This window comes from Ambystoma mexicanum, chromosome 5q, assembly GCF_040938575.1.
Source record: "Ambystoma mexicanum isolate Mex_15411 chromosome 5q, UKY_AmexF1_1, whole genome shotgun sequence".
NCBI lineage: Eukaryota > Metazoa > Chordata > Amphibia > Caudata > Ambystomatidae > Ambystoma > Ambystoma mexicanum.
The window spans coordinates 1,378,810,495-1,378,825,100 of record NC_090933.1 but is presented as its reverse complement, the minus strand read 5'-3'; the positions used below and the strand labels follow the sequence as shown (position 1 = coordinate 1,378,825,100).

At 46.0% G+C, this 14,606-nt stretch overlaps 1 protein-coding gene across 1 annotated transcript in view; it reads left to right on the top strand.

Annotated features, from left to right (window-relative positions):
• The window catches only part of LOC138498176 (zinc finger protein 345-like), a 122,218-nt gene extending 112,408 nt beyond the window's left edge, over positions 1–9,810 (top strand). The window contains exon 3 of the mRNA XM_069622060.1: positions 3,834–9,810. Coding sequence (XP_069478161.1) covers positions 3,834–5,116 — 1,283 coding nt within the window. The 3' untranslated portion in view covers positions 5,117–9,810. The remainder of the gene's footprint in view (positions 1–3,833) is intronic.
• The last annotated feature ends 4,796 nt before the right edge of the window (positions 9,811–14,606 follow it).

The window sequence follows — 14,606 nt, the reverse complement described above, 5'->3', positions numbered from 1 at the left end:
TGCTGCCATGATCAAATTCAAATCCCTCTGCATCATCTGTAAGACTTTCTGGGCCGAGGACCAATCTTTCTACAACTTGCTCTCACCAAATAACTTCCTTCCAGATCTTTATGCTCCTCCGGCTCCAACTCCCTGCTTGTCAGGTGCTTTTCTAAGCAGCGAGCTGGTGGAAGATTTCTCTCCTCGCTGGCTCTCTCCTCTGGAACCGCCTCCCCCTTCCGCTCTGTCTTGAGCCGGAACTCCTCAAATTCCAGAAGCTCTTCAAGACTTTCCTCTTCACCTCCTCCTTCCCCCTCTCACTCCTGTACTCATACCCCACAGTCACTTAGATTGGTGGCCTGCGATCTTATGTGTCCTTCTGGGTCCCAGTCTTTTCTGCCCAATCACCCTCAGCCTTCCTTCCCAGCACTTGCCTTCAGGCACCCACTGGCTTGTGTTCTCACAGGCCTGCTCTTATTATTGTACCAAGCGATCTCTGCCAGGCACTTACTATTGCACATGACTGACTCCTTAGCACATCCCTTGTGGAACTCCTAGCACTTACTCCATTCCCTGTCCCTCGCCCGTCTCCCTGCACTTGTATGTTCTGAATGCTCACAAGGCCTAGTAGGACCACCCCTTCCTGTCCATCAGTTTATTCTATTTGCCTTTGTTCCCATGTTCCCTCCCCTTTGCCTTGTGGGTGCTTTGAAACACAATGGGCCTCATTACAACCATGGCAGTCCGGGAACTGCGTTACCGATAAGCATGCCAGTACTGTAGTTCCCAGACAGCCATGCTACGTGCTCTGCTTGCGGGTGCCGTTTCAATCACTAGGTTTTTCCTGGCGGGTGTAATGTCACCCGCGAACAGAGGACATCGGACGCACTGGCACAACTCTGAATGTGCCGGTGCATCCGACGTCCCCATCCCCATTCAGCCCTATGGGGCTGAATGGGGATCGGGACGCCCTTGATTCCGGCACCCGCAAATGGGCAATTACCGGGTCCGCCGAGCCCGGCATGACCCGGTTCTTGCCCATTCGCGGGTGCCGGAAAAAATGCAACTCTGCCAGCAGTCGTGCCGTTTTTACGGCACGGCTACCGCCAAAGTTGTAATGAGGCCCAATATCTTGATTTATAAGCGCTTTACAAATGTACAATAAATAAATAAACTGTAATTGAGGAGCAACACATTCCATATCTATTTTGATGCTCAACATTTGGGAACTCACCATCCAACTCTGGGGATTGTGCTCTGGTGGCGTTGTTGTTGCCACCTCTTCACCAAACCCTCACTTCTGCTCTGACCTGTCAGGAGTGCCTAAAATGGAGTCCATATGTTTGAAGTCTGTGCCGGCATTTCATTGTTCTTACCACTGGCTCAGATTTTTTTATTTTCTCTCTATAGCGCAGACTACCAACGGAAGCTCAGTTGATTCTCTGCTCCGAGGCCTCGCTCTCGACAGAGAATCTGCAGGGGTTGGTGCAGTGCTTGCTTCTGAGTTTAGCCGCTAGGGAGCAGAGGCTCAACTAGCCTCTGCTCCGAGTCTTCATTACCGACAGTGAACCTGCAGGGGGTGGTACATTGCTCGCTGCTGAAGCAATTGAGCTTAGCCACTAGGGAGCAGAAGCTCAGCTAGCCTCTTCTCAGAGTCCTCGCTCGCAGCAGTGAATCTGCAAGGGGTGGTGCTTTGCTCACTGCTGAAGCAGTTGCGCTTAGCTGCTAGGGAGCAGAGGCTCAGCTAGCCTCTGCTCAGAGTCCTCGCTCGCAGCAGTGAATCTGCAGGGGTTGGTGCAGTGCTCGCTGCTGAAGCAGTTGAGTTTAGTGGCTAGGTAGCGGTAGCTCAGCTAGCCTCTGCTCCGAGTCCTTGCTTGCAGCAGTGAATCTGCAAGGGGTGATGGTTTGCTCGCTGCGGAAGCAGTTGAGTTTAGCTGCTAGGGAACGGAAGCTCAGCTAGTCTCTGCTCCGAGTCCTCGCTCGTAGCAGTGAATCTGCAGGGGTTGGTGCAGTGCTCGCTGCCGAAGCAGTTGAGCTTAGTCGCTAGGTAGTGGTAGCTCAGCTAGCCTCTGCTCCGAGTTCTTGCTCACAGCAGTGAATCTACAAGGGGTGATGGTTTGCTCGCTGCGGAAGCAGTTGAGCTTAGCTGCTAGGGAACGGAAGCTCAGCTAGCCTCTGCTCCGAGTCCTCGCTCGTAGCAGTGAATCTGCAAGGGGTGATGGTTTGCTCGCTGCTGAAGCAGTTTAGCTTAGCCGCTAGGGAGTGGAAGCTCAGAGGCTAGCCTCTGCTCTGATTCCTTGCTCGCAGCAGTGAATCTGCAGGGGTTGGTGCAGTGCTCGCTGCTGAAGCAGTTGACCTTAACTGCCAGGGAGCGGAGTCGCCACTCTCTGCCTCACTTAGGGTCTAGGGGGTGCTTCTGGACTGCTGTCAGCGACTGTGCCAAGTGAGACTTTATCTTTTTATGGACATAATTCTCCTCACTGTCGAGGCCCCATCCTGAGCTTTGGCCTTTCGCAGCACCGAGCCACATCATCAGGAGGCCATTAAACTAATCCTTTGCAGACAATATTATTCAAAGCCCTCACAATAAGTCTTTTCCTTAACACCCTAGCTATGGTTCTTAAACATGACTTGAAAACATGCATAAATCAATGGAGTATCAATTTCTGACTATCAATTCTTTGAGAAGACACATTTACAAAATGTAACTAATCCCTTGTAGACCTGGCTCACATAGCCAAATCATCACCATGCAAGTTGCAGTGTGGACACTGGGTTCCTATGTGGAATATTATATCAAACAGGCTGGTGCGATGAGCAAAGGACTAGGCACCCACCAGGGTCACAGATGGCCATAGATGAGTCAAGGGTTTGTATTCTTCTTTTCCACCTCCTTGACTCCTATTGTTCTTTCTACTTTTTCTCCTCATCCTCCTTCTACTGACTGCTCTTCATCTCTGTGGTCCCCTTTCCTTCACTTCCGGCTGCTCCACTTTACCTCTGTCAACTTCTCTCTTCCTCCTCTCTGATGTTGCCCAGTCCTCCTCCATGCTGCTCCCTCTGCTCCCACTCCTCTTCCTCATTCCCGCTCCAGTTATTCTCTCCTCGGGCCTTTCAGTCTTGGCTATCCGGGGGGGTCCTCCAGGTTCTGGGGGTTACTGGACTTAAGGCTGGTGATGGACTGCGTGTGTACCTTCTCCGAGGTCTACATCACAGGTTGCAATGGCCCTCAGACTCTAGGCTAATGCCAGTCCCAACACGCTGCCTGTGCCAGGTGACTTCATATATGGCGATCAAAATGCATTGACTTTGCTGTTGCTTGTTTTTTTTTATTACTCTAATATATTCCCAGCAAGTGTATATATGGTCTATACTTATTTCTAAATTTGGAAAGCCAGTTGGAATTATTTTTATTGTGGATTTTCCTTCTTTCATGTGTTTTATTTTTCTAAAAGCATTTGATGAAAAGCATTAATGACAAACCACATATACTAGGAATCTCACGAAGAAAGGGGGAATGCATTAGACAAGTCAAAGCTAGAAAGCAGAATGACATGAACATGACGTTAACAGGACTGTGCATATTGGGAGTGAAATACAAACGGCAAGACAAGAAAACATAATAACATACATTGCTGTACAAATTGCACCATTTACATCCAGGCGTTCTAAAAAACATTATTTTGACTTTCTCTGAAGTCCTGTGTGTGTTTGATGGACAGAGAGAGAAATGGTCGCTCTCACTATAACCAAGCGTGTTGGAGGGAAATGGTGACAGTTGTACACTAGCCAATGTTCTTTGTGGCTGCGCAATGTTCTGAAATATTAACTATAATCTTTGTTTCTTTCAACAGAGACTAGAGCCATTACTGAACCCAAGTGTCTGGGAATGAACACGAGGAGATTGGACACACAGTGGAACGGGAGAAGCTGTACAGAAGATGGGCAACATCATCCCACGGACCCTGTACAGGACTCGACATCCTCTCAGCAGACGCAAACACCCAACACATCTATGATGAGCCATACCAAGGGGAAGGCATTTGCCTGCAATGTTTGTGAGATGTGCTTCCCGCTCAGTTCCAGTCTAACCAATCACAAGAGATCCCATGAAGCTGAGAAAGCATACAAGTGTACAGAGTGCATGAAAAGCTTCAATCAGTCCTCACATCTGGTTAGTCATCAGAGGGTCCATACAGGCGAAAAGCCCTACACGTGCACAGAGTGCCAGAAAAGCTTTGGTTCATCCTCAGGTCTAAGAAGGCATCGCATAATCCATACTGGGGAGAGGCCCTACACGTGCACAGAGTGCATGAAAAGCTTCAGTTGGTCGGAAGCGCTGAGAAGACATCAATTGATCCATACCGGGGAGAAGCACTATAAGTGCACAGAGTGCAAGACAAGTTTCAGTGACCCCTCTGCTCTGAGAAACCACCGGAGGATCCATACTGGTGAAAAGCCCTACATCTGCACAGAGTGCATGAAATGCTTCAGGAATATCTCAAATCTGGTTAACCATCAGCGGATCCATACTGGTGAAAAGCCCTACATCTGCACAGAGTGCAAGACAAGTTTCAGTAGCCACGCTGGCCTGAGGAGCCATCAGAGGATCCATACTGGGGAGAAACCCTGCAAGCGCTACAAGTGCACAGACTGCATGAAGTGCTTCAGTTATTCTTCAGCTCTGAGAATACATCAGAGGATTCATACAGGGGAGAGGCCATACACATGCACAGAGTGCAAGAAAAGCTTCAGAAGCTCCTCAGTGCTGATAAACCATCAAGTGACCCATACTGAGGAATATCCCTTTAAATGTGAAGAGTGCAAGAGAAGCTTCAATGATTCGTCCTCTTTGAGGAGGCATCAGAGGATCCATACTGGGGCGAAACCCTACACGTGCGCAGAGTGCACTAAGTGCTTCAATCAGTCCTCCTATTTAAAAAGCCACCAGAGGGTCCATTCAGGGGTGAAGCCTTACACATGCACAGAGTGCAAGAAAAGCTTCAGTCTCCCCTCACTTCTGAGAAAACATCAGAGAATCCATACAGGGGGGAAAGCCTTACACATGCACAGAGGGCAGGAAAAGCCTCAGTCATCCATCAGGTCTGAGCCAGCATCAAAAGATCCATTATTTTAAAAGGAATGGAGCAGCACACTGTCTTTAGAAGATCTTTCAAGACTGCACTCTCCCTATAGTTGTCAAGTTGGGAGATGGTATGAATGCATTCCCATTAGTAATTAGCGATGAGAAGGCCTTGGGCAGTCACCCCTGTCTAGAAGTGACTAATAACATGATGGGTAGAATCGCTGAGTCCTGTGCACGGAGATCAACAAAAGAACTGGAATAAAAGAAATGCCATCACAGCAACAATCATGACTCGACATCACAAGATCAATCAGGCCATTAAAGTCATCAGTAGGGATTTCAATGATAGAAATAAACACACATCAAAGCTGCACAGCAACATAACACCTTAATGAGGGAATGACACCAAGTTTGAAAACATGAACTAAAAACTATAATTCCAACCTTTTTGCAACACAGAATAGAAATGTTGAATGAACACATGAAGAACAGATGGCTCACAATAAGAAGAATTCTTCTCTTCACACCCACTTGACCCCCAGCAGCCTGGCTTCCTGCAGTCTCTGTACTCTACCCTGAGGCAAAAACATGTACTTATAGATTCCCAAAACATTGTGGCACTCGAACCAAGTGGCAACACAAGAGGTTCCTTTGGAACCAAATACCAGGCAGTGCTGAATAAAGGCGTCAAATGGACAGCGGGAAGAAAAGCTGAAACTCAGCAAAGTGTAGCAAAGGCCTGCACGTGCAGTGATGGGGTGCGACCAAATGTGGCCCCAGGTGTCTGCACCAAGCAAGGAGAGAACAGCTACCAGGATCCGACTGGACCACAGCAACTCTGCATTACCACTGTCAGGGCCAGGAAGGAGAGGAGCCCTGTGAAAACGGCAGAACACATGAGTTGAAACAGCCACACGGTCCCTGAGGATTGGACCATCCCAAATGGCTGACGAGGTTTATAATCAATTATCGTCTCAAGTCCAACACACAGAGCATGACGGGATTGGGATCTGGACTCGCGTCCCTGGAACCAATACGAAGGGCAATATAAAGACGGGGGACATCCCTACCAATCAGCACACTGAAGGTTGACATATGTAAGCAAGAAGACTTTTACTAACGAGAGGCATTTGAAATCCAAAGCTGAAGGGGGCCAGACCTGCCCTCTAGCACCTACTTCCCATGTGGGAAGGCTGATGGCTGAAGAGCCTCTAATTCCTAATGCTTAGCTGACACATGTGTTGCTGAGGGGCCGGAGAACCGCTGACTCCTGGTACCTAGCTGCCACATATGTCGCTGAGAGGCTGGAGAACATCTGACTCCTAATGACAAGCTGTGCCTTATAAGGCTGGGGTCTGGAGAACCTCTGACTCCTGGTACCTAGCTGCCACATTTGAGGCTCAGGGGCTGGAGAATCTGACTCCGGGTACCTAGCTGCCACATATGAGGGTGAGGGGCTGGAAAGACTCTGACTCCTAGAGCCTAGCTGCCAAGTGATCAGGCTGAGAGTCTGGTGAGCCTCTGACTCCTAGTGCCTAGCTGCCAAGTGATTAGGCAGAGAGGCTGGCGAGCCCCTGTCTCCTAGTGCCTAGCTGCCAGGCGATCAGGCTGAGAGGCTGGAGAACATCTGACTCCTAATGACAAGCTGTGCCTTATAAGGCTGGGGGTCTGGAGAACCTATGACTCCTGGTACCTAGCTGCCACATTTGAGGCTCAGGGGCTGGAGAACCTGACTCCGGGTACCTAGCTGCCACATATGAGGCTGAGGGGCTGGAGAACCTCTGACTCCTAATGACAATCTGCCACATATGAGGCTGAAAGGCTGGAAAGCCCCTGACTCCTAGTGCCTAGCTGCCTCTAGGAGTCGGGGGCAGCTAGGGACTAGGCTGAGGGGCTGGAGAACTTTTGATTATTAGTAACAAACTGCCACATATGAGGCTGAGGGGCTGGAGAACATCTGACTCCTAATGACAAGCTGCCACATAGGCTGAGATGCTGGAAAGCCTCTGACTCCTAGAAATAAGCTGCCACATATGAGGCTGAGGGGCTGGAGAATCTCTGACTCCTAGTGCCTATATGTCATGTGCAAAGGCTGATGGCTGAATACCCTGTGTACACCCTGGAGACTCTGGGAACCTGAAGGGTATTGAGAACCTCAGAACACCTAGAACATGTTCTAAATGAGTTATTGAAACTGTAGAGAAAGAGACACTAAATCCTGATAAGGAGACAGAGGCTTGCATTAAGACTCGGATTGACCATCCTCATAAATAGCTTTAAGATTGAAACACTAGTGAAACATTCGATTTGCTAAAGAAATAACGGAAAAGTGCACTCTATTTCCATTACTTGGAGGTTAGGTTTGCAAGCTGCCATATCAACACACCATTCCTTAGACTGAAGTTACACTGTCCCAAAACGTTATGCCTATTTTGGGATGTAATTCCAGATTTGGAAGTTTACCCAAACAGACAAAGTGAAGAGGCCCTTTTATGTGGAGGGGAATTGCTGGGACAGAAAATCAAAGATACAGTTTTATCAATATGTGCTTCAACTAGCAACATATAGATCCCCTTTATGCATTAGGATGTAAGTGGCTTTTGGGACATTTCTGCTAATATGTTTCTACATTGGGACACACTGTGGAATGTTGGGCACACTGGCCACTTCTGAAGTTCACCCCAAGAACTATATGCATAGGAAGAATCCTGTATGACATTGTGCTGTAAGGAGGATCCAACCACAGTCATTGCCGTTCAGCGTCCCTAGACTCTGGCATATGCTGCGCGCATTAGGGAAAGTAAAATGGCGGCAGAAGTCTGTGAATTTCTTTTGACAAGTGTAATTGCTAGTAAAATGGCAATTGACTATATGGAATGTAAATGATTGTTGTGGTGAGAAAGCTGCCTTGATATAATGGAACGCAAATTGATATAATGGAACGCAAATTGATATAATGGAACAAACATTTCTAACTTGGATGTCTCCTAGCTGCCTCAAATACTGCCAAATTTCCTACGAGATGAGTTTGCTGATCCAAGTCAGTGTGGGCTGTTGGAAACACTGCACCAGTGTGACCGGGTGGAAACACTGGGGCATTTACTTTCTTCCCCTAGATGTACGACTGCACAAGAGTTGGTGTATTAGGGCAGCTTAATATACTCGAGAATTGATGATCAGTCTTTCGATTTGGGACTAGAGTGCTCATAACCTGCCATTGTAGAGAGAAGCGACAGCCTATATGGCAGAATAGGCCCTGCATGTTGCTGTTTCTGGGGCTTACATACACCTCAACATTCAACATTTGGACAAGAAGCTGAGGTATATAAGGGCAGCTGGTTAATTAAAGTTGTATACAAGCATACATGTGACCCCTGGTATACATGCACTCATGTATATACTGGCAGGAGCCAGATCGGAACAGTAGGGTTTATATGGATAGTAAACATTCTAAGCCTCTGCATTCACTACAGGTACATATATAATCTCTATAGTGCCAACAAAAGATCTCAAGTAGCTATGCCTTTAATGAACACACATATACACCCATTCAAAGCGCTTAGAAAGCGTGCTTATTGAGAATATTAGTTGAATACATATGTCATGGTGTTGATTTATGGAGGAAGTCCTAACAGGCAAATACAAATCCATAATTGAACGTCCCAAAAGGTTATTTTACAATTTGCAGATGCACAGTCGGGAAATACAGAGTTTATGAAAGTCCCCTCTCTAATCTCATGGACCAATTAGGCCAAGCAAGCGGATCATATGACGAGCGTCAATATATTCACCAGACCAGGAGGACATCCCAACTCCACCATCTTCTCCCAGAGACGACCGCGATGTACCCGGTCAAACGCTTGGTAGATATCTAAAATGGCACAATACAGCACCTTTTTGCTGTATTGCCTGAATCTGTAGCAAATTAATAAGAAAACAATTGTGTGCAGTACTCAGGCCCGGTCAAAAGCCAGATTGAAACTTGTCTAGAACCCCACTCATCTCTACCGAAACCTGCAACTGATCCAAAATAATAGCCCCAAAAATCTTGCTGGATGCATCTAAAAGCGACGCAGGTCGACAATTAGAGGAGCTCCCTCTATCTCCCTTCTTGTAGATAACTACAACGTTTGTTTTCCTCCACGAAGGAGGAAGGCTATTTGACTTCAGGATCTCACCAAATAGCACAAATAAGATTGCTGCCCAAAGGCTCAGATTTCACTTGAACGTTGCATTCACCAAACCGTCCGGGCCTGGAGCATTTGAGGCCTTACTTTTTAAAATGATCTCCTTAATCTCCAATAAATCTAAACGGACCTGTTCCATCCAGCAGGTCTTAACAACGGGGACCCTTTCTACTACTCCACTTTCACAATATAAGAAGCAAAGTCTTGGGAGGATAGCTCGCCGGCAACATGTTCACCTTGGAAGCAGGACGATACAGAGCAACACAGGTTCGATCCCCAGGTCCGCGCTTAGAAACCTCTGGGTATTAACTGTGTTATAAATAACCTATCATATCATAAGTGCGCCTGCCACACATCTCAGTTAATTGGTTGAGCTTGAAGCGAACATTGATTTAAAGGATCCTTAATCTCCAGGAAGAAGAATTATTCTTATGCACAATCGCACAGAGCGTGGATTCAGCATCAGCAATGTAAAGTAAACAATGCTGGCCCGAGCCCAGTTTGTGTATTGTGATTTCAGGATTTTTGCCTTAGTCTCATAAACCTGTGGGGACTTTCTATGCTGTCTCTATGCTCCTTTCAGTTCTCGTTTCTTTTCTAAGAGGATAATGTCAAACTTGTGTTTATGAAACAGGTTCCTCGTCATTGCCTGGGTTCCACCCACTTTAGGGATATACAAATTCTCCAGTACCTTTTGAATAACCTGATCATAGTATATTGGATTAAATAGCCTACCCTTCTCCTTGGAACCAATATAAAACATATGCTCGTTGAAAGAAGATGACAAAACTGGTTTCCAAATCCAAGAATGGTTTATAACGTTGACATCTACAGTCAACGGGCATTCTGGAATTAATTGGTCTTCCCAGGTATACTCCAAAGTTAATGCTAACATATGAGGTTCACTTTAAGTCTTAGGAATCACTTTTAAACTAGTGCATTGGCAGTAAAGATCTTTCGATACAAAGATACAATCCAATGTGGACTTAAGTAGACCATTTTCCCTTGTGAATTGTGGCGAGATTCCCATTTGCCAACATTAGATCCCAACTATTCATTTCATTCTTCTTAAGCTCCCTCTCTTCTTTGCCAAAGAGGATCACCCAACCCTATTTTTTTTTCTAATACCAAAGAGGTTCCAGGCATTCGCTATTAAAATCCACCAGTATAATTATTTACGTTTCATTTTCTTCCAAAATACTTGAAACCGTTGTAAACAAAGCATTAAAAAATCTATCAATATCCCCTGATTTGGGGTTAAAACAAACATTGCATACATACCAACAAAGAACATTATCAATGTTTTCATGAACACAAACCACTTTAACCAACTGCATATCCTTCCGCTGCGTGTCCATTTTAGACATTTTGGAGCCTCTACCATTTTTAAGAGCACAGAGGAGTTCCCCACCACCATTGGACAGCCCGGACTGCAAATACAGCATATCCATCAACTATGGGGCTAGATGTTAGCCATGATTCTTGTAAACGGATAAATATAAAGCGTGATAAACAAGTGAAGTCAGTTTCCAAAAACCTGTGGCCTGACAGTTTTATTTATTACATTTATTTCTAAAGCGCTGGAACAAAGGCCCTGAGACATGGGAGCGCCAAGACTGACCGACAACATGCAACGTATAAAATCAGATCATGGCTCTGGCTCGGGCTTTAGTTCCAAGAAGCTAAACAAAAAAACGTCTGATCAGATTGAATTGGATGAATAACCTCTACCTCCATGCAGCGCAGACAAAATGGTGTTCCGATCGTAGTCTGCTGATAATCTAGTTTGATTCTTGTCAATAACTTGTATTGACACTACCTCTAAATTGTCAATACAAATAGAGAAAGGGTTAACGAGTAGACAATGCATGTAGTACTGTAGGTTTAGTAACACTCTAAATGATCACCTTTTTTGTTTCATCAAATCATTACAACACAGGTCCAAAATAAGACTTTGATTTAAAGGCAGGGAGTCTGTATTTGAAAGGACCTGTTTCAAGATTAGCGTGTGATCCTCTGTAAAGTTACTATATCCTCCAGTAACTTCTTTCAATCAATTTCCTTTCTTACTTCCAGTTTCATGTGATATATGTAGGGTATTAGGTTTTTTACCTCTACTCCTTAAAGACTGCAAATTGTTTGTCTCACCACATTTAAATCAAAATGTGACTTGTCAAGAGTAGCAAAAACATCCCTTGAGACAGTTTCATTAACTTGGTAGTCTCCTATCAGATAGCTGGGAAGAACTGAAAGGAGTAGTCGAGCAAGAACTTACAGGTAGATCTTCTAATATCGGTAGAGCCTTGGTTTCATCAGACACCCTTCATCTTTTTTCTTCCAAGGTCAAGAAAGGTGTCGACCCCAGCCTGTTTGACCACATTCTGGGATTCCAACTTTCCTGACCCTGATGCTACCAATGGGTCTACCAAAGACCCCTTTCTAGCTACTTGCTCATACACATCGAAATATGGTTGACAAAGTCTTTGGCTTTAAACAGGCCCGTGCACAAGGAAGAAAAATAGGTGCCCAAGACATCTTTTTTAATGGTTGTAACAGTTTATCCCTGCAAAACCTCTATGCCATGGAAGTGTTTACCGATCGAGAAATAGGCAAATGATTAAGATTGTTTTGTTTCTGTTTTACTTCCCCTGGCCTGGATGCTTGATTCACACACAGGGACCTAGGCTTCGCTACCTCCTCACTCTCAATCCATTCTGGGAGTGTTTCTACCCCATAAGAAACCTCAGCATTTACAGAAGGGCATGAGCTCCGCCACAGATTCCTCATAAACTGGCGAGATCCTTTAGACCGTTTAGAGGCATTTGTCAGATCTTTAGATATTTTCTTTCCCACCCAGGAGCATTTACCATGGCTACTGTGTTAGTTTCCTCGTCTACCAGCGCCACCTTTGCAAAATTTGGCACTAGTGCCTCCTTTGTGATCAAGTCTTTCAATCAAAAACCAGTTGGGGATCCTCAGAGGCTGCTCAAATCTGCAATAGGCCAAGAGCATTGATACTCTCAGGTTGTAGAATTTCACTTGCACCCTGTACTTTCCCGAAGATAAAGCCATGCAAAAATGCCATTTTAGAGGATGTTGCTCTCAGAATTCCTCCGTAATTGGTTAATAGCATGAAGTGTTGGTCCCGGGACGTTTGGAATCTCCTGAAATGTTGTGTGCATCATTGAGGAGCCTAGTATGGCCCGTGGCAAGTCCTGCAATGAACGTTCTAAGTCTGCTGTCAATGTTTTGTAACTTGCGAGATTTAGCTGTAAAAAGTGAAGGAGAATGTGATAATTTCATATTGGTAAGTCTTTGAACTCCAGAAGAAAAAAGTAATGCGATGGGGGCCCGGGGCTTCCGCTACCATCTCCAACTCTAAAATTGATCTTTGCTCATTAAATGGAACTTCGGCCGCCCCATTCGAACATGATAAGTTTAATAGTGCTGTGTCGTTGGGAGATATAAGTGGGGACACTGGCAGATGAGACTCCTGCTGTTGTACCAGAGCCATTTCCAATCTATTACCCTCCTTTGCTTTTTTTAAAGACAGTTTAATGTTATTGTTAGGCCTATTGCCGCTCCTCAGCGAGTAATAGTTCATCTATGATAGATAAAACAAGTAAATTATTCTAGTTACACAGCGTAACCAGCAAAGTTAATAAGTACACTCACCGTGGCTGATTTTAGAATGGCGCCTTCGAAAGCCCCTGGTCTACGAGCTGTACCAGCGTCGTCCCGTCACACTCTGAGCCCCCACAAACAGCGGCGCTCTGCACTGCAAAGGCGTTTTTGTAGCAGAGCTCCTCCTCTTACTCAGAACGCAGGCAGCAAGGAAAGACTGGCCTTTCTCCACACACTGCAGACTACAGGACCTGCAGCAACTCTGTGATGCTCCGCGCTGCAAAACGGTTTTTGTAGCAGGGCTCCTCCTCTTCCTCAGAACCTCATTGTCCATCTGTAGGAGATTCTAAGATATTAATTTAAAAATGCATGTGTGTTTTTTGCCATGTTAGGACTTGGGTGTGCCGTCTTGACTCCAGTAAGCAATCTGTAGGTCAGGCACGTGGGTGGGTGCTGTTGGTGGTTTGGAATAGAGGGCTAGAGCGGAAGATTCAATGTGTGCCCATCTAGACCAAATTTATTTTCGTTGGTTGTCGCTGTATACTAATAGCAAAGGTGTTGAGGTACGTTAGGGGTTTGTGTGGACAGCTTTGTGAGCTGCTAGACCGGAAAAGCATAGCCATAGCTGCATTCTTGGGTGCATGGATGGGTGGCCGTGCCTGTGGCCTGTGTCCGCTGACGTGGTATAAGGTATACGTACCATCCGTTTGATTGGAGTTTGACTGCAACATTCTTTTTCTTGGTCCAGTGCGAAAGGTATACCAACAGGAACAACAAATCTGTAACTGTTTCTGCCCATCTGTCGCTCTATATTTATTCTTGTAATAAGAATACGGGAAGAAAACCTGTACTTAAATCTTTTAAATGTGCAGAGAAACTGCATTTTCCCCAAGTGGACTACAAGTCCCATAATCCTGCAGGTACTGTGGAGAAGACTAGGACGAAGAAAAGGGCTCAAGAAGGTTACAGGAACCAAGGTCAGGCAGGCAAGCCTAACAGCTCTTGGCAGGGTCAGTCAATTAAGACTAAGGGCCTGCGCCTGAACCAAATTAGCCCACCCGAGGATCATAAAAGCATAAACGGCTGTAGCAGGGAGGAGCAGTGAGGACAATCTGGAGCAGAAGCTGGAAGATCGGCAGTAGAAGAAGCAGAGCACCAGGCTGGCATTTCACCAGGAAGTGTGACCACAGAAGGGACTCTGGAGCTGAGAAAGAGCAGATTTCACGTGCAGGCTCTGAGTTGGTCCTGTGCTAACAAACCCTACTTGGCTGTGGCAGCATTGGAAGAGGCTAGAAGGAACAGGCAGTCTCTCCAGGTGTGCCTAATTGCCGTGACTGCAGACCTGAAGTCATGCACTCAAGTGTGTGTGCAGAGGCAAGTCGAGTGAAACCGGAGAGTTGAAGTCTCTCCTTTGATGAGGCTGGATCGGAGACACCTGTGTGGTACAGGGGTGTTTGTCCTAAGAGTGCCTGCCGCAGTAGGAGTTGACAAAAACAAGCCTGAAAGCAGAAGCAGCCCACAGTCATAAGAATTGTGGAGTCGGAAAGGAGGAGCGCCATACTCCCAATCGCTCTAAAAATCCTTTCCGGTAATTGTATTCCGCTTTTCTCATTCACATCAAAGCAAGTAAATGCCATTCAAAGAAGTGGGAGGACTTACTGACATGGGAAATGCAAAACATGCTTCGTAGAAGAAATTTGACGTGCCAGCGTGTGCTAAAAGCATCCTTT